This window comes from Tupaia chinensis, unplaced genomic scaffold, assembly GCF_000334495.1.
Source record: "Tupaia chinensis unplaced genomic scaffold, TupChi_1.0 Scaffold141165_1, whole genome shotgun sequence".
NCBI lineage: Eukaryota > Metazoa > Chordata > Mammalia > Scandentia > Tupaiidae > Tupaia > Tupaia belangeri.
In genome coordinates this window covers 1,017,355-1,036,667 of record NW_006201028.1, presented here as the reverse complement: position 1 = coordinate 1,036,667, position 19,313 = coordinate 1,017,355, and the positions used below count along the sequence as shown (strand labels likewise).

At 46.8% G+C, this 19,313-nt stretch overlaps 1 protein-coding gene across 8 annotated transcripts in view; it reads left to right on the top strand.

Annotated features, from left to right (window-relative positions):
* SCUBE2 (signal peptide, CUB domain and EGF like domain containing 2) overlaps positions 1–11,831 on the top strand; it is a 91,464-nt gene extending 79,633 nt beyond the window's left edge. For 2 of the 8 annotated variants that reach the window (XM_027766104.1, XM_014581896.2), the window contains exons 19-23: positions 179–340; positions 2,270–2,467; positions 4,201–4,353; positions 9,444–9,523; positions 10,316–11,831. In XM_027766104.1, coding sequence (XP_027621905.1) covers positions 179–340; positions 2,270–2,467; positions 4,201–4,353; positions 9,444–9,523; positions 10,316–10,468 — 746 coding nt within the window. In that variant the 3' untranslated portion in view covers positions 10,469–11,831. Of the gene's footprint in view, positions 1–178; positions 341–2,269; positions 2,545–4,200; positions 4,354–9,443; positions 9,524–10,315 lie in introns of those variants that run through there. The other 6 variants (XM_014581894.2, XM_014581897.2, XM_006162922.3 and 3 more) reach the window with 4 other exon arrangements.
* The last annotated feature ends 7,482 nt before the right edge of the window (positions 11,832–19,313 follow it).

The window sequence follows — 19,313 nt, the reverse complement described above, 5'->3', positions numbered from 1 at the left end:
TGTTAGGTAGCCCCAGATAGGTAGGGAAACCCTCCTTTTTTTGGGTGAAAAAAAAAAAAAAAAAAAAAGATACACACACATTTATTTATATTTCACACACTTTGAACCCTTTGGTGTTACGTTTGATAAAGGTCATCTTTTTAATTTTGTTTTCATTCTCTTATCCTCCTGGCCGCAGTTCAGTGTTCCCCTGGACATTTCTACAACACTACCACTCACCGATGTATCCGCTGCCCCGCAGGAACCTACCAGCCTGAATTTGGAAAAAATAATTGTGTTTCCTGCCCAGGAAATACCACAACTGACTTTGATGGCTCCACAAACATAACCCAGTGCAAAAGTAGGTCTTTCTCTCTAAGGCCTCTCTCTGTCCTAATTCAGGGGGCAAGTGCCTGGGTTCAACTCCAGGTGGAGGTGGGAAGGGTTCAACAGAGCACTTAGATGTTACCAATGGCTCACAGCTACGCTGTCAGCTCCAGGAAGAACGGGGCTTAGCTATCCTGGCCACTCCCGCGGGCGCGCGCACAGCGTGCGTGCCCTCCTGTCCTCCCTGGGCTCACTTGTAGTCCACCTTGTTCAGCACATGTTGTCTGAGGACCAGTGTGCCAGGCACACGGCTGGGCACTCAGGTTTTGCCAAGTCAGGGGCCCAGGCTGCAGGATGGCAGAGGGCGGAGCCGTGAACTCTGGAGGGATGAGGAAGGGCTTCTGGGGCGCTTGAGCAGGTGTGGGTGGAGAGGGTTAGGGGAGAGCAGGAGGAAGGGAGAGCAGTTGTGGGGGCACAGTTGCAGGAAGTGGAACCTTCATGGACAGAGGCCCCTGGCCCTGAGCACAGAATGTGCTTAAGAGAGTCTTGGAGAGACCAGGAAGGGAAGTCTGAACCCCAGGGTCAGGAGATCAGTATTTTATAGCAATGGGGAAACAAACCATTTCAGGACATGCTGTGTATTTCTTTGTTTTAACGTTATGTTAAATTCTCTAGTACAGTTCAAAAGTAAATCTGAGCTAATTCAGTATCTTTAAGACAGCAGTCCAGGGGAGTAGAAAGTCCTCCCCAGTCTGGTGGCTTTTGGGATTGAGGGAGGGCAATCATTTGAGTTTTGCGATTGGTAGGTTATCTGATTTTCTCTCTATTACTCTATCTCATGAAGTCCTTTCAACGACATCCTTAGGAGTCGCCATCTTGTCTAGTCTGACTCCTGCTATGACAGGAAGCTCACTACCTTGTGTGATATCCCAGACTTTTTAGATTAGACTTTGGGGAAGTTAACAGCATTAGAAAATTCTTCCTCTACTGAGATTGGTCCACTGCCTTGTCTTGCCGCCCTGCCCTGGGTTGGCCCTCAGGCCATGTGGTATAGTCCTTGGGTGGCCGCTCAGGCTGTAAGGCAGTTCTCCTCCATGCCATTGCTCTCTTCTCCCCCACCTTCCTCTGAGAAGAAAAGCTTTTGTTTTCCTATTGGTAATAATCAATCATAGTTATAATTAGAGAGGAAGAGTAATCCCTTCATCTTCTCTTGCACAGGTTTACCTGGTCGTGTCAAATAGTAAGCCTCTTAAATTCAAGGACCTTGTCTCTATAGTGTCTAAATTTCTAGAGCTTTAGATAACATTCATTGGATGGGAGGGAATTCCATAAATGAAGATGTAGCTGAGGTGGTTGTGTGTGTGTGTGTGTGTGTGCATTTGTGTGTGTGCTTGTGCACGTGTGTGTGCAATTTTTGCCTTTGGTACCAGAGGTAAGTATGCAGCATGTCCACACCAACTGATCAGTGATTGGAACTCTCCTCTCACTGCAAAACAAAGTGTGGTCTTGAGTAGAAAGAAGTGAAAATTATGTCTGTCTTATCTTCCTTGAAGATCTCTGAGAAAGGGTCAAATGTTCCCCCCTGAGCAATGAGCCCTGTTCTTCTTGTTTTGACAGACCTAGAAGTTCTGTGCCATGGACTCCCCTGGCACTTGGACTTTGTAAGCAACTATTGAAAGCTCAATTTATCATGTCGTTCACAAATACCTCCCTGCAACCTGAGGGCCTTTGGGTTAGTGAGAAAGCGGTGCTGGGCACTCAGAGCATGGATTCCAGGGAGGACTTCATGTAGTTTGGGTCCCAAAGGGGACCCAGGCATCATGAGAAGACTCATTCTCAGGACAGTGTCATTCCATGCACCACTCCTCAATGGGAATGATGTGGTTCTCAGCCAGGCTAGTGGTGGCCATGACCAAGAGACAGCAACTGGGGCTTCCGAAACTCATGACATTTCTCATTCCAGACAGAAGATGTGGAGGGGAGCTAGGAGACTTCACAGGATACATCGAATCCCCAAACTACCCAGGCAATTACCCAGCCAACACTGAGTGTACCTGGACCATCAACCCACCCCCCAAACGCCGCATCTTGATTGTGGTCCCTGAGATCTTCCTGCCCATAGAGGACGACTGCGGAGACTACCTGGTGATGCGGAAAACCTGTGCGTCTCACTCTCTGCTTCCCTCCCCTCCTAAGGCCAGCTGGGAAGCCTGCCGACCTGCTCCCCAGCCTTTAAATGTGAGAGCAGGCCTAGAATGTCACCTTGTATGAGAACAGAGATGTGACATAAGTTTATAGAGTTTACTAAGAAACAAAATTTAGGTTAAAAACACACACAAAGTCTCTTGCCAAATCCCAGAGGCCTGGCAAATTAGTCCTGCCCTTTGTGCTCAAGGGGTGTGCCGGAGCCTCTCCTATGAGGACATAGAGAACCAGTGAGACTCATGCAGTGCTGGTCCCAAATACTGCCTCACCCTGGGCAGCACCTGGTAACTTGGAGATGGACCAGGCCCTTGACCAGGAAGGGACCGCTCCTCCTGTTCTCAGGGCCCAGTGTCCACAGACATGGCTGTCAACAAGCTGAGAGGCAGTGTAGCCAGTGGGCGCTGCAGCCAGACTGCCTAGATCGTGAACCCAGCTCCTCCTCTTCTAAGTTCTGTGATCTTGGGCAGACATTCTGAATCTCTGTGCACTTCAGTCTCCTCATCTGTTAAAATGTGGAAAATAACAGTTGCTGTCTCAGAGGGTTATTATGAGGCTAACTGAATTTGTATTGGTAAAGCACTTAGCGACAGTGACGGGCGCGGCCACTACAGAAATCTCTACTTGTCTTACTGGTGGTGAAAATGCCTGAAGTCAGGTATACATTTGAATCCTGACCTTGCTGTGACCTGGGCTAATGCTTAATCTCTTTATAAAAGAGGGAACAATTGCACCCATTTTCTGTGGTTTTCAGAGCATTAAATGAGATTAAAGCCCATGAAAGTTTAGTACTTTTTTTTTTTCAGTGAGTTTTTTGTTGTTATTAAGTTTTTACCATAGGACACATGAGCTCTCTAGAGAGAGAGAAAGTGAGAAATCACCCTCCAGGGGGGATGGCCACTCCACTGTCCCTTTTCCTTTGGGCACTCACGCACATGCACCTGGCGTGATTTTTCAAGCCACCAGGTCTGGGCCTCAAACCGCTGTTGACCACGTGAGAGTCTAGTACCTTAACCACTGTGCCATCTGCTGGCCCCACAATGAGGTGCTTTTTTATTAATTTTTAAATTTCAAAGTGTTTGCAATTCAATGAATTACTGTTTATTAAAAAATGGTGAGTGGGTCAGCAGGTGGCAAGTTGGTTAAGGGCACTGGATTCTGACATGGCCAATTGTGGTTAGAGTCCTGGACCTGGCGGCTTGCTTTCTTGCTTTCTCTTTCTCTCACTCTCTGCCTCTCTCTGGTCAAATAAAAATAATAATAATAATTATAATAACAAATGCAATGAAAGAAATATTTTTTTTTTTTTTTAATTAGCAAGCTAATGATTAAGTTGAAAGCATGCAGTGACTTCTGCAAGAGGAGGACTTAGGGGCAGTGGCAAATGGCAATGATCATTACCAGAGCAGGTCTGTTCTGAAACTTGAGGGCCTCTTCCTGGCTCCGATGTGAGCTGCTCCCGTCCAGGCTCTGCTGTTAGCCTAGCCATGGCCCTTGGGTTTAGCCCTCCCTGAGGCCCACAATCTCCAGCTGAATATACTGTTTCCAGGACCTTTGTTATGGCTTGGCTGAGCCTGGAGAGCTCTTGAGTTTAACTTGTTTTCGGGTGTGACAGTTTGAGAGATGAACCCTCAGTTGTCCCCGGCTCAGTGATGAGTCTTGAACCCCACCCCTCCCCACCTTCCTTGGCAGCTTCGTCCAATTCTGTGACAACATATGAAACCTGCCAGACCTACGAACGCCCCATCGCCTTCACCTCCAGGTCAAAGAAGCTGTGGATTCAGTTCAAGTCCAACGAAGGGAACAGTGCCAGAGGGTTCCAGGTCCCCTATGTGACATATGACGGTAAGCACTGTGGCGCTCGAGCCACAGCATGTGGAAGAAGCGGCTCCGCTTTGAACAGAGCCTACTTCTGAGCCAGCTGGCAGATTGCTGACAGGCACACATGCCCACAAAGGCAGGCAGGATGAGGGGAAAGGACATCGCTGACTCACAAGTGCCAAGTTTTAAACAGGCATCTGGGGACACTGACTACCCCGATGAAAAGATGCTTTTGAAATCTGTTGAGCGTGTGCAGAGCTGGGTGGGTGAGAACCTGGGCACTGGCGTCGGCCAGCTTGGCCAGTCTCTTCTGTCTCTAAACCTCACATTCTCAGCATGCAAATCAGGGGCATCATTGGACTTACTGTGAGACTTCAGTAGGAGTCCCGGGGGGTTGGTATTGTACTAGCACATAGTAATTGCTCAGTAAAGATTCGCTGCTTCTGATTGTGGCTTTTCTTATATAGAATCCTGAGGGAAGGAGAAAGACCCACGTTCTGGTCCTGGCTCTGCCACTGACTCACTGTGTGGTCTTGAGCAAGTCAGGTGACTTCTCTGGTTTCATTTTCTTCACATTAAATGAAGAGGAAGCCCATCTGAACGCTGGGGTCCTACCTAGCTTGGAAACTTGGTCGACAAACATTTACTAGGAAGGTGCTATGAATTAGACCTTGTCTTGGAGGACCTGAAAGTTCATTCATGAATGTATTTATTCATCCATCCATCCAACAAGTATTTAATGAGCTTCTACTATGCCAGGCATTGGGCTGGGTGCTTGAAACACCTGGTTAGTGACTGAAACACAAAGAGGTACACATATTATAGATGTGACAGGTGTAAAGCACTGTGTGAGCATAGGGAAAGGGGCAGGAGTTAACTCTGAGTGGGATTTTAGAAGGAATAGAGCAAAGTATCAGAGATGTGAGTCTTAAAAGAACATATAGGGACCAGCAGATGGTATAATGATTATATTGCTGGACTCCCAAGTAGCTGACCACGCGGTTCGAGTCCCGGACCCGGCAGCTTAAAACTCATGCCAGGCACATGTGTGTGTGTGTGTGTGTGTGTGTGTGTGCCCAAAATCCCAGGAGGAGAATGGAGAAGAAGGGACTGTGGTATGGCCATCTCCCCTGTGGGGCAACTTCTTGCTTTCTGTCTCTTTTTCTCTCTGGCAAGCACATGTACCCTATAGCAAAAATATCTCTCTTTACAAAGAAAAAAAAAAAGAACATATAAGAGAGGCCAGCAGGTGGTGGCTATATATATACATACATACATATATATATGTATGTATTATATATACACATTACATATACACTCCCAAGCAGCTAACTGCAGGTGTATGCACTCACCAGAAAGAGAGAAAGAGCTAACTCCCCCGGGGTATGGCCATGCCACAGTCTGTCCTCCTCCACCTCTCCATCTAGTTGGGACTTGGGGCACACACACGTAGATGCCCAGCATGTTTCTCAAACTGCTGGGGCCAGGATTTGAGCAGTTGTTGGCCATGTGGGATCTGGCTCCCTTAATCACTAGGCTATGGGGCCGCCCATACACAGCTTATTTCTAACATGGGACAAAAGCTAGGATTACCATCTCTATCCAACAGTTGCCTGAAATAATTCCAAGGGCCCATGAAGAGGGCTCTTAGCATCTATCTGACCCCTAGTGTGAGCACAAATGCCTCCCACGTGGCTCTGCTAAGAGGCAGAGCTTCATGTACCTGACGTGGCTAGCTGGCAACCTCTCCCATCTGGAGTCAGGAAGGAAGCAGAAGGGCAGAGACTCCAGCATCAATGCCACCAATGCTCACGCACTTTATTATGGCTGTTCCAAACTCGGGTTTTGTAACATGTGAAAATGTGGGGGTCGTCATCTTCTTCTTCCCCCTCCTCCTCCTTCTCCTCGTCCTCATCCTCATCCTCTCCTTTTATTAAAATAAAAAGCTGTAGCTTGAATTGGGGGCAATCACACAAACCCTTAGGCACATGAAAGTTTATACTGCATGTGTCACAACAAAGAATAGTCAAAAACGGATACTTCGGTTGCATAGAAGCCCTTTACATCTTCATGCAATCTAGTTTTTAAAACATGTATTCCGAACATGCCTGATATTTGCTTTCCAAGCCCAGAATAGAAATCTCACTTAGAGCACACGGTGAGGCTGTTACGGGTGCCCACCTTGCTGGAGGCTGGTGAGAGCTGTAGTTGTGGCCAACCAGTGCTGAGCGTCGCCGAGCACCAGGTATGTGCCGACGTGCCGTTCGCAGGCACATTCCTCACGAGCACTCCCTGAAGCAGACACGATCACCTCCTGATTTACAGATGAGGCCACTCAGGCTCAGAGATTAAGTAACTGGCCCAAGGTCACCGTGTGCGGAAGTTGCAGAGCTGAGACTGACCCCGGGCTTTGTGGTTCCGGAGCCTGAGTTCTTGTCCACAGCACTTTTCTGCTTTTCTAATAACTTGGAGTGAGTGAGAAGATGCAGTAGTTCTTAAAAGCAGAGGAAACACTTAAAAAAAAAAAAAAAAGAAAGAAAGAAAGAATGACAGCAGTCTGGCATAGTGGATGAGCTGTTGGACTCCCACGTGGCTGACCCCGGTTCAAGTCGTAGACCCAGTGGCTTGAAACTTACTCTGGGTGTGCGCATGAATGCCAAAAACCCCCAGAGGAGAATCGAGAGGAAGGTATTGCAGCGTGGCCATTCCCCCTTAGGGGGGTGATTTCTCACTTTCCCTGTCTGTCTCTCTGTGTCTCTCTCTGGTGAGCATGCGTGCCCTATGCCAAAAACCTTAAGAAAAAAGAAAAGTCTGGAAGTATATGGCGTGGTGGCAGTTTCCCATCACACCAGAATGCAGGACAGCAATCGACATTCCTAATAGTAAATCGTCATCAAAAAGAGCCAGTTTTCTGAGGTAGGGACACAGATTGGAAAAGAAAAGAAAAGAAACAATTCTATTCTCACTCCTATTTTATATTAACTAAAATAAAAGAATAAGAAGAAAGATATTATGCTAACAGAGCACGGATGATCCTGTATACACATCAGATCAGTAATCATGAGTATTATATTATCAGTTATGTGTGCCGTCTCTTACTGAGAGGACTTTATAGGAGCCCCTCCCTTATGATTTCAGCAATGTTCTTAGCGCATGTTTGGCTTTATAGCACATGCTATGCATACAAAGGGCTATATTTTTTTCTTGTGTCTGGAATTGGGGAAAGATTGTGCTTTGCCTATATTCGATTTGAATTCCATTGACAGGGAATAGGCTAAACTTCCAAGTAGGAGTACTGTGAGTACTGCCTGTAATGTGCATGTCAGAACAAAAAATTCTCTTTTTTTTGGAGAGGTTTTTGCTATAGGGCGCATGCACTCGCCAGACAGACAGAGAGAGACAGAGAGACAGAAAGCGAGAAATCACCTCCCCGGGGGGATGGCCACACCGCAATTCCTTCGCCTCCGTTCTCCTCTTGGGATCTTGGGCATGCACGCACACGTACCTGGCGTGAGTTTTAAGCCACCAGGTCTGGGACACGAACCACGGTCAACTACATGGGAGTACAGTGACATAGCCATTACACTAACTGCTGGTCCCAGGACAAAAAATTCTTGACAAAAAAGCCAACATAGGTTTCTTCCTCCCTCACCACCCCTGGCCCATTATTTCAAGAGAAGTGTCTTCCTTGATGGGCAAGAAACTTGCTTGTTTCTCATATGCAGGGACAGACAAAAAGGAAGGGAGTGGGGAGGGAAAGAAGGGCCTGGATGAGCTCACCCGGCAGTGAGGACAGACAGAGCAGAGAGGAACACCAAGGACAAGCCTGGGACCCTCCTGCAGTGACAGGTCAGGGGCAGGATGGGAAGAAAGCACAGACGCCTCAGGGGAAGCAACCAGAAAGGCAGAAGGAAGACCAAAGAGCATGGTAGCCTGGAAGCTGAGTGAAGAACTGGATCAAGGAGCAGGGGTGCCAGCCAGGGGAGAGCTACCGATACCCCAGGCAGGATGAGGACTAAGAGCTGACTGTTGGGATTTAGCAACTTGAAGTTCATTGGTAACTTCAACAAGAAGTTTTGAATGAATAGTGGGAACCAGAGCTGATTCATCTGGGTTTAAGAGATGAAGAAAGGAGAATCAAGACAGCAGGTGTCGATAATTCTTCCAGGGAGTTTCGCTGCAAAGGGGAGCAGAGAAGCGAGATAGAAACTGTTGGAAGCAAATGAGGTCAAGGAGTAATTTTTTTAATTGCCAGAGGGCTTGTGTATTCACCACAGGGAGGGAGGAAGGGAGGGAGAGAGAGAGAGAGAGAGAGAGAGGAACAGAAAGAGAGAGGATTTCCCCCACTTCCTGCCCCCATGGAGCAAAGTCATGCTGCAATCCCTTTTCCATTTCTCCACCCTGCCAGGATTTGGGGCACACATGCACACATAATGGGTGTGTGCCCATTTTCAAGCCACCAGAGCAGGGATTTGCACTGTGGGCAGCCAGTAGGCCACAGAGCCAACCCAATGAGGGGTATTTTTAAGATCAGAGTCCTAAAGCATGTCTGTATTACCATGAGAGAGAAAAAATTTATTGCATAAGAAAGAGAGAACAGACTTACTGGAATAAAACCCTTAATTTGGTGAAGTGAGTTAGATCTGGTGTCCCAGGAGATGGGTCTTGACTGGATGTACCGAAGGCTCGTCGGAGGGAAGGGGGGACTGGAGAGATGGGTACATGCTGGTGGGTAAGCAGAGGCTGTGGTGGGAGCCTGGAGAAGTTCTCTTCTGAGTGCTGTCTCCGTATCGGAGTGGAAAGTGTTCTGAGAGCAGCTACAGAAAATGAAAATCAGGGGGTGGGCAGGTGGTGTGGTGGTTGGGGGCACTGGACTCCCACATGGCTGACCATGGTTCAAGTCCTGAATATAGCAGCTTGCTTTTTCACTTTCTCTCTCTTTCTCTTTCTCTCCGTGTCTCGCTCTGGTCAAATTTAAAAAATAACAATAATGATAAGTAAAATAAAGGAAATAATTCTTTAAAAAAAAAAGAAAATGAAAATCAGAAGAAAGAATGAGTTTGGAAATAACTAAGCCAGGAAAATGCAAAATATGCCCTAATTTATTCCAACAGAGGACTACCAGGAACTCATTGAAGACATAGTTCGAGATGGCAGGCTCTATGCATCCGAGAACCACCAAGAAATACTTAAGGTGAGTCTGTGCCTCCGGGGGACATGGCACATCCACAGAGCTCCCTTAGCACTACTGGAGAGGGTTCTCTTACTCACGTTGTCCCCTTTCAGACACCGGGCCTGCCTCAGGCTGAGGTGCATTTCAGACCTTTATCAGACTTAATTTCCTTTTCTTTTCCTCCTTCCTTCCTTCTTTTTTTTTTTTTTTTTTTTTTTTAGAGGGGGGGTTTTTTTTTTTCCCCTTGGGGCATTGTGGTTTTTTTCTTTCCCCATGGGGCATGTGTGCTTGCCAGAGACACAGAAAGAGACAGAGAGGCAGAAAGCAAGAAATCACCCCCCGGGGCGATGGCCATGCCACAGCCTCTTCCCCTCCATTCTCCTTTTGGGATCTTGGACACACACACACACATACCTGGTTTGAGTTTCAATCTGGGTTGACTATGTGGGAGTCCAGCGATGTAACCATTATGCCATCTGCTGGTCCCACGCTCTAACACTTGTAAGACATTAGCAATAAACTTTTGCCATATCACTAGCCCTATAAATATTCCTGAATCCCAGTGTCACATTTTATCTGGCTAAGAAAAAATCAGTTCTTTATATATTAAATTTTTATGTATAGTGGTAGTATATACTTAGAGTAGAAAATGAGGAAAAATAACAGGAAGGAAGATAAACATCAGAGGAAACAATTTTCACTAAGTGTTTTTTTAGCTAATCATCCTAATACTGAGACATTCTAATTCCATTGGCAAAATGTCAGAATATTGAAATATTTTGGCCCAGTAACAAATATTCTGTTCTTTTTTAGGATAAGAAACTGATCAAGGCTCTGTTTGATGTCCTAGCCCACCCTCAGAATTATTTCAAGTACACAGCTCAAGAGTCCCGAGAGATGTTTCCAAGATCTTTCATCCGATTGCTACGTTCCAAAGTTTCCAGGTTTTTGAGGCCTTATAAATGACTGCCCACGTGCCACTTGGTCCAGGTGTCCTACTGTGGCTCAGTGGGACAGCACCTCTGTCTTCTGCAGCCAGCACATGGTTGGAGATTGCTGCCCCCAGTATCAGTGGCTCCCTGGAGCTCAGTTTTTATGGATAATACAGATATTTTGGTAAATTGAACTTGGTTTTTCTTTCCCAGCATTGAGGATGTGGACTGAGAATGGCCCTCAATGGCACCTGCTTCTCGCTACCATGGGCGGATGTCGTAGTTACAACAAGGGCTGGCCGAGCTGGACTTTGTCAGCTCAGGTGAGACTCACCTGTCCTTCCTGGTCTAACTCCTCAACGAGTCTGTGTTGGGGGCCACAGAGGGGCAGTGTGTCAGAACATGAGCTTCCTCCAGCCCTAAGGGAGCCCTCTGCACCTCTTGAAGGCTCGGCCCAGGCAGGGTGAGGGGAGAGCTCTCCCGGCACCATTCACCCACCCCGAGACCTGGGAGGACTCCGTTCTCCACAGCCGTCTCCAGGCTCTGTGATCTACGTTTGATCCCAGGAGCTTGAGATCTAAGCAGTGATCATTAAAGAATACTTAAAGCAGAAAGAATTAGAAGTTAAATGATAAAAACTAAGCACTTCTGGAGACCGTATAATGTTCACCTATGACAGCCTTCCTAGTTGCTGGCTTCCCTCTGCAGATGCACTGTGCTGGTTTTAGCACCTCTGGACATGCTGCTTGGCACTGCCTTAGGGCTTGCAGAGTTCGGGCCTGATGAGATCTCCTGGGTAGGTAAGAGATATCTCTGTGAAAGGAGATTTCCCCAAGCCTGAGTCAGTACTGCCAAGGGTCCTGCTGATAGCGGTGGGTCCCCCTCCACAGTGGGTCTGCCGTCCAGGTGGGGTATTAGAGCCCCAGTCTGTCCTGTGTGCCTGCCTTTGCCACTCTGCCAGCTCAGAGACTGACTCTGTGCCAGGACCTGATCAGCTCCACTAAGGGTGGCCTCATTCTCTAACCCTAACAACCCCTGCCAGAAACCAAGCCCTGGCCTCTCAGTGCCCTGTGGTCATCTCACTTTGTGTCAGCTTCGTGGGGCTTCATAATTATTTTCTCCCACATGAACTTGAATTTTCAATATTATCGAACTTGCCAACATTTAAATCCCCAGGCAAAAATCTCATTACAGTGAATAAACAAGAATCCTTTCACACAAGCTGCCATTTCCCTATTGGATGGAGTGTTTTGTTATTTCAGTAACAATTCTGTATGCAATCAGTTCTCTACACCAAAGTACTAAAAACTGTTTAACCACTATTTCTGAAGAAAACAAAGACTATTTCATTATTGTTGAACTTGCTTTTCACTTAAGTGTTGATATTTTAACCTATTAATAAGAATTGATTTTTTTTAACATTCCCTCACCCAAATTTATTCTTTATCTGGATGGGTCCTAAGTGCTCATTTTCAAACTTTCTCCTCAAAAGTTTGAACACGAGCGCACGCGCCCTATAGCACAAACCTCTCCAAAAAAAAAAAAAAAAGGGGGGGTTTTTTTTTTTTTTTTCCCCCCTCCTTTCTTTTTTTTTTTTTTTTTTTTTTTTTTTAGAGAGAGAGTTTTTTTCTTTCCCCATGGGGCATGTGTGCTTGCCAGAGACACAGAAAGAGACAGAGAGGCAGAAAGCAAGAAATCACCCCCCGGGGCGATGGCCATGCCACAGCCTCTTCCCCTCCATTCTCCTTTTGGGATCTTGGACACACACACACACATACCTGGTTTGAGTTTCAATCTGGGTTGACTATGTGGGAGTCCAGCGATGTAACCATTATGCCATCTGCTGGTCCCACGCTCTAACACTTGTAAGACATTAGCAATAAACTTTTGCCATATCACTAGCCCTATAAATATTCCTGAATCCCAGTGTCACATTTTATCTGGCTAAGAAAAAATCAGTTCTTTATATATTAAATTTTTATGTATAGTGGTAGTATATACTTAGAGTAGAAAATGAGGAAAAATAACAGGAAGGAAGATAAACATCAGAGGAAACAATTTTCACTAAGTGTTTTTTTAGCTAATCATCCTAATACTGAGACATTCTAATTCCATTGGCAAAATGTCAGAATATTGAAATATTTTGGCCCAGTAACAAATATTCTGTTCTTTTTTAGGATAAGAAACTGATCAAGGCTCTGTTTGATGTCCTAGCCCACCCTCAGAATTATTTCAAGTACACAGCTCAAGAGTCCCGAGAGATGTTTCCAAGATCTTTCATCCGATTGCTACGTTCCAAAGTTTCCAGGTTTTTGAGGCCTTATAAATGACTGCCCACGTGCCACTTGGTCCAGGTGTCCTACTGTGGCTCAGTGGGACAGCACCTCTGTCTTCTGCAGCCAGCACATGGTTGGAGATTGCTGCCCCCAGTATCAGTGGCTCCCTGGAGCTCAGTTTTTATGGATAATACAGATATTTTGGTAAATTGAACTTGGTTTTTCTTTCCCAGCATTGAGGATGTGGACTGAGAATGGCCCTCAATGGCACCTGCTTCTCGCTACCATGGGCGGATGTCGTAGTTACAACAAGGGCTGGCCGAGCTGGACTTTGTCAGCTCAGGTGAGACTCACCTGTCCTTCCTGGTCTAACTCCTCAACGAGTCTGTGTTGGGGGCCACAGAGGGGCAGTGTGTCAGAACATGAGCTTCCTCCAGCCCTAAGGGAGCCCTCTGCACCTCTTGAAGGCTCGGCCCAGGCAGGGTGAGGGGAGAGCTCTCCCGGCACCATTCACCCACCCCGAGACCTGGGAGGACTCCGTTCTCCACAGCCGTCTCCAGGCTCTGTGATCTACGTTTGATCCCAGGAGCTTGAGATCTAAGCAGTGATCATTAAAGAATACTTAAAGCAGAAAGAATTAGAAGTTAAATGATAAAAACTAAGCACTTCTGGAGACCGTATAATGTTCACCTATGACAGCCTTCCTAGTTGCTGGCTTCCCTCTGCAGATGCACTGTGCTGGTTTTAGCACCTCTGGACATGCTGCTTGGCACTGCCTTAGGGCTTGCAGAGTTCGGGCCTGATGAGATCTCCTGGGTAGGTAAGAGATATCTCTGTGAAAGGAGATTTCCCCAAGCCTGAGTCAGTACTGCCAAGGGTCCTGCTGATAGCGGTGGGTCCCCCTCCACAGTGGGTCTGCCGTCCAGGTGGGGTATTAGAGCCCCAGTCTGTCCTGTGTGCCTGCCTTTGCCACTCTGCCAGCTCAGAGACTGACTCTGTGCCAGGACCTGATCAGCTCCACTAAGGGTGGCCTCATTCTCTAACCCTAACAACCCCTGCCAGAAACCAAGCCCTGGCCTCTCAGTGCCCTGTGGTCATCTCACTTTGTGTCAGCTTCGTGGGGCTTCATAATTATTTTCTCCCACATGAACTTGAATTTTCAATATTATCGAACTTGCCAACATTTAAATCCCCAGGCAAAAATCTCATTACAGTGAATAAACAAGAATCCTTTCACACAAGCTGCCATTTCCCTATTGGATGGAGTGTTTTGTTATTTCAGTAACAATTCTGTATGCAATCAGTTCTCTACACCAAAGTACTAAAAACTGTTTAACCACTATTTCTGAAGAAAACAAAGACTATTTCATTATTGTTGAACTTGCTTTTCACTTAAGTGTTGATATTTTAACCTATTAATAAGAATTGATTTTTTTTAACATTCCCTCACCCAAATTTATTCTTTATCTGGATGGGTCCTAAGTGCTCATTTTCAAACTTTCTCCTCAAAAGTTTGAACACCTTCATTTAAAAAAGTGTCCTTAAAACAGCACTTGGAATTTGTTATGTTGGATGTTGGCCTGTATTTGAGTCTAGCCATAAGGTGAAAATTCACATGTAACGTAGCCTGAGTTAGTGACTGGACAGATGTGGAGGTGAGGTGAGGTGAACGGTGCCACCCTGTCTAAGCACGTTTGTCACTTCATGCTCAGGACTGTGTGATTCTGTTCTGCTGATCCACAAGAAGGTGAGGGATGGGAATACTCCCAGGTGGGAAGGAGGCCTCCTCGGGAGCAGCTCCAGGCCCTGGAACTGTCTTCTGGTACAAGCACAAGCTACGAGGCCATCTGGAGGCTTCCCCTCATTCCCGCCCACCACCCTAGGAGACGCTGCAGTCCTGTGAGCAGGCCGACTGGCTGAGTCTACTATGGCTACGTCCTAAATCAATGCAAACCTATCAGACATCTGCCCCGTGCCAGGCACTGTTCTAGGCCCTGCACATGCACGGTGATAAGGGCCCTGGCCACATGGGGCTTACATTTCAGAAGCAAGACGAGGAGACAAGGGAGAAATAAATCAACGTGAAAAGGAACAGCTAGTAGTAAGTGTGGTGTTGAAAATCAAAACAGGCTCATGTAACAGCTGGTTGAGTGGCTACTTTAGGGTTTGGGATTGTGGGAAAATGACATTTCAACTGCAAACTGAATGGCAAGAAGGAACTAGCCTTAGGAAAATCGTGGGGAAGAGCTTTCCAGATATAGAACCACGTGCAAAGCCTTTGAGGTAGGAATGAGCAGTATAAGGGGTTCGGGTTTAATTAATTATTTTTTTAAAGAGATTTTTGCTATAGGGCATATGCGCTCACCAGAGAGTCAGGGAGAAACAGAATGATAGAAAGCAAGAAATCACCTCCCGGGGAGGATGGTCATGCTGCAGTCCCTTCTCCTCCATTCTCCTCTCGGCATTTTGGGAACACATGTATATCATGCACGACGTGAGTTTTAAGCCACCGGGTCCGGGACTCAAACCATGTTCAACTACGTGGGAGTCCAATGACATAATCAGTATGCCATCTGCTGGTCCTGGTTCAGGTTTAATCCTAAATAAGTTGTATAGCTTTTGAGTGGGTTTAAGCAGAGGAGTGAGATGATCTGATCTGTGTTTTGAAAAAGTAGCTCTGGCTGCTGCATAAATGGATTTTAGGAAGCAGGATGGAGGCAGAGGAAGCAGTGGGCAGGCCACGCAGTCAACCAGGTGGGAGGTGAGGTGCCTTCAGATTCAGGCGGTAATAGAGATGAGAGATGAGAGATGAAGGATTCTGGACATGTCTTGGAGAGTCAACAACACATGCTAATGAGGGCTGGGTCAGCAAAGACACCTCCTAATTGCTTGAATAACCAGGAGATGGAGAAGACAGGGAGGAGCAGGTTTGGGACATGCGGCAACTTTAAAACGTGCCCACCAGTTCTCTGCTGCTCCTTCCATGGAAAGTTGGGGTCTATGTCTCCTCCCTTGAACCTGGACTCTGAGACTGTTTGACCAGCAATATGGCAGAAGTAACCCTTTGCCAGTTTCAAGGCCCAGGACTTAGACATGAGCAGTTTCTACTTCTCCTTGGGATATTCTCCCTTGGAACTCAGCCACTAGGCCTTGAGGAAGCCATGGCAGCCAGAGGAGAGGAATCTTGGTCTCCCACCCCTAGGCCAGGTTGAATTCCCAGGTGACAGCAGCAAAACCTGCTAGCTGCATGAGTGAGCCAGCTTGAAGGTGGGTCCTCAGCCCCAAGTCAGCTGTACCAACTGACGGCTCATGGAGCAGTTCCCATTGAACCACGCCGACATCACAGGTTTGTTGGTGAAATAGATGATTATTATCTTAAGCTGCTAGGTTTGGGGATGATTTCCTATGCAGTAAGATAAAAGTGGGGAAGGGGAGAAGATCAAGAGTTCCGTTTGACCATTCCAGCCTCAAGGTGCCTATTGGATGTCTGAGTGGACAGTCTAAGGAGGCTGTTGGTTACATGAAGCCCCAGGGGAGGTCAGGGCTGGAGTATAAATTTGAATGTCACAGAGTGAAAACAGGAGATTTCCCCAAGGTTAGGTGTATAGATAAAGGAAGACCAGGGAGCTCTGAGTTCTGGTGTCCTCTGTGTGGGGACAAGGGCCAGGGCTCTGGGGGCTGCTTATTCAATACGCAGGAAGAGGCCAGCAGCCATCTTTCTCCAAGAGAGTTGGTTCTGTGGGTGAACTCGGTGAGGGTGCAATCTGTCCAAGTCTATCCTTCCAGCTGTGGATATTGTTTCTTAGCCATCTACTGAAATACCGCATGGATGGGTTTAGTGACGCTTTCCTTGAGTTTCCAATGCTAATAAAAGGGTGCTCGCCTTTTCGCACTAACACATGATGATCTTCACTGGAAAATCGCTTCCGCTGAATCACTCTGAGCTGTTAAGTGTGTCGTCTGCAGGTGCTCACTGGATTTAGGTTTGCAGGTGATTTTGAAATGTCATGTGGTAACTTGGGAAAGGCAGGGGCTGCACAGCTCCAAGCAATGCTCGCTTCCATCCGGCAGATCTGGGCAGGAAGACACGCCAGGGCCGTGGTGGCTGGCTGTAGACAGCTGCAGCTGGTGGACCTGGGCTGGCAAACGCAGGGTGTCACACTAGCCCAGCTGCGATTTCAGCCCAGAAGAGTTGCCTCTGACCAGGACTGTCAGCATCCCTGCTTCCGTCCACATGCAGGGAGGGTCCCACAAGCCTCACCCAAGACTGCACAAGTCCTAACCAGCATCTGGGAGGCAGATGGATTGGCTGAGGCTTGGGTAAAGAGATTTCTCATCAAGTTGAGGGAGGCTTGTTACATATGGTCCTCCTGCTAGGTAAGCCATCAGCTGCCTCAAATGCAGGTCCTGGGAGTGTCTAGTTCAGGCCATCACAGGAAATTAGAGGCTTTGGTGAGGCTCTTTTTCCGTGACTATCTCTTCCTCCAGGGGCTTGTAGGGGCATTCTAATATTTGTGGTATCCTGCCTCCTGCCTTAGTTACTAACAATTCTTTGTTATGTGTTTTCTCATTCATTCATTCATGCCAGGCTGTTAGTCCTGGTAGAAGCTAGGGGAATTGCAGTGAGCAAAACAAAGTCTCTGCTAAGAAAATGAGGTGGTGGGAGGGAGTAACTATTTTAGATAGGGTGAGCTTGTAGTTGTAGCCGTGAATACAGTCCCTTCCCAGGCCACTGGCTTCTCAAACCAAGACTGTCAGCTCTGACTCTGGTAAGCTCCTTTAACGACCCTGTGAGAACTTGGCATCTCAAGTCAGGCCAAGCTGACCTGTGCTCCAAACTGAATGAGCCATTTTGCAATTCCTAGAACAGGTGCCACCTAGTGGTTGCAAAATGGAATTGACTCGCGTTTCAGTCTCCCATCCTAGGTCTTGGAACTAAAATGCCCTAGGTCAAGACATAATTTTTCTTAATAAGCTTTGGGGCCAGGGCTGTGTTTGACAACTGATTGACTACAGATCTTGGAGTGTAACTGTTTAGACATTTTATTTTCCTCTGCCTGGCTTAAAAATGAATGACCAAGTGAGAAATCATTGATACGCTCTAAATCACAATCTCTCTCTCACATACACACACACACACACACACACACACACACGTACGCACAAACACAGCATATTCACTTATTGATTGTCACCATCTAGGTTTCAGAGCGGACTGGATCTATACTGCTAAAACATAGGGAAAAGGAGTTAAAATAATGAGAAACTATCACCCCCAAATTGTAAGTCGTGTAATGTTTCACCACTTGTAGTGCCAGAAAGTACCTCACCCCCTTGACTTGGATTGTTCTCTGATCCTACACGCTATCTGAACAGTGAAGGATAGATTGGAGGCATACTTAGGAGTTTTCTGTCTTTCCCCTACAAAATGCAAAAACTAGAAATACAAAGCTACCTCCTCACATCTGAGTTTTGGTGCCAACCTCACCTTACTACATGCTTTTAGACTGAATGAAATTAATAATTGCTGGGCAGGCACTAGAACCAATGGCCCGGGGAGGACAGAGCCTGGTCACGTGTGACACAGCCATGCCCAGCAGAGGAGCATGGAGGTAAAGCGTGAGCCATGGTAGACCCCAGCCAAGCCTGCTGTGCCCAGCATGCTGCAGCTGGAGGGTATTCCTCCATGTGTGACCACGAATCATCCACCTCACACGGTGCCCAGTCAGCTGTGTATATATGGTGCTTAGTCATGTGCAAAACTGTGGACAATGTAGCAAGATGTGACAGTCGTGAAGCAAGAATATGTGCCCGCCCTGATGGTTCGTTCCAGGCGACTTGCTGACAAAGGCAGCTTTTAGCAGCCATGTCAGGCACCTACACGGGAGTTTTGAGTAACATGGTACAAAGGTAAGAGGCTTGGTAAACCTTCGCTCAGGCTTCTTCACGAGGAGCTGGGGTGACTCAAGCACTATCACTCGCCTAGTATCCTCCCCCTCTCATCATTATTCTTAGTGTACTTGTTTTTTTCTTGAGAGAGAGATTTTTGCTATCTGGCATATGCACTTGCTGGAGAGACAGAGAGAGATAGAGAGACAAAAGGCAAGAAATCACCCCCCAGGGGGGATGGCCATGCCATAATTTCTTTTCCTCCATTCTCCTCTTGGGATTTTGGACACACATTCACATGTGCCTGTGGTGAGTTTCGAGCTGCCAGGTCCGGGACTTGAACTGTGGGAGTCATGTGAGGCAACCATTACACCATCTGCTGGTCTCACCTTAGTGTGCTTTTCTGAGAATGCAGTCTCTTCATTCGATACAGTAAAAAGTACCTTCTCTAAGGTTTATGTTTCTTAATACTTATGATACAGTGAAGAAATCAGGTAATACCTCGACCAGATGATCAAAATGATCACTTCTAATGAAGAACGGATGGCTATCATGTGCTTCCAAATGTGTTGCCCTAAGAAGTACATAACATCACTTACACATTACTCAGGCCAAGACTGCATAACCTCAATCTATCAATACACACAAAACATCAGACAAACACAAAGTGAGGAATGCTCTACTTTAAAAAGGGAGTTGAAAAACAAATAACTT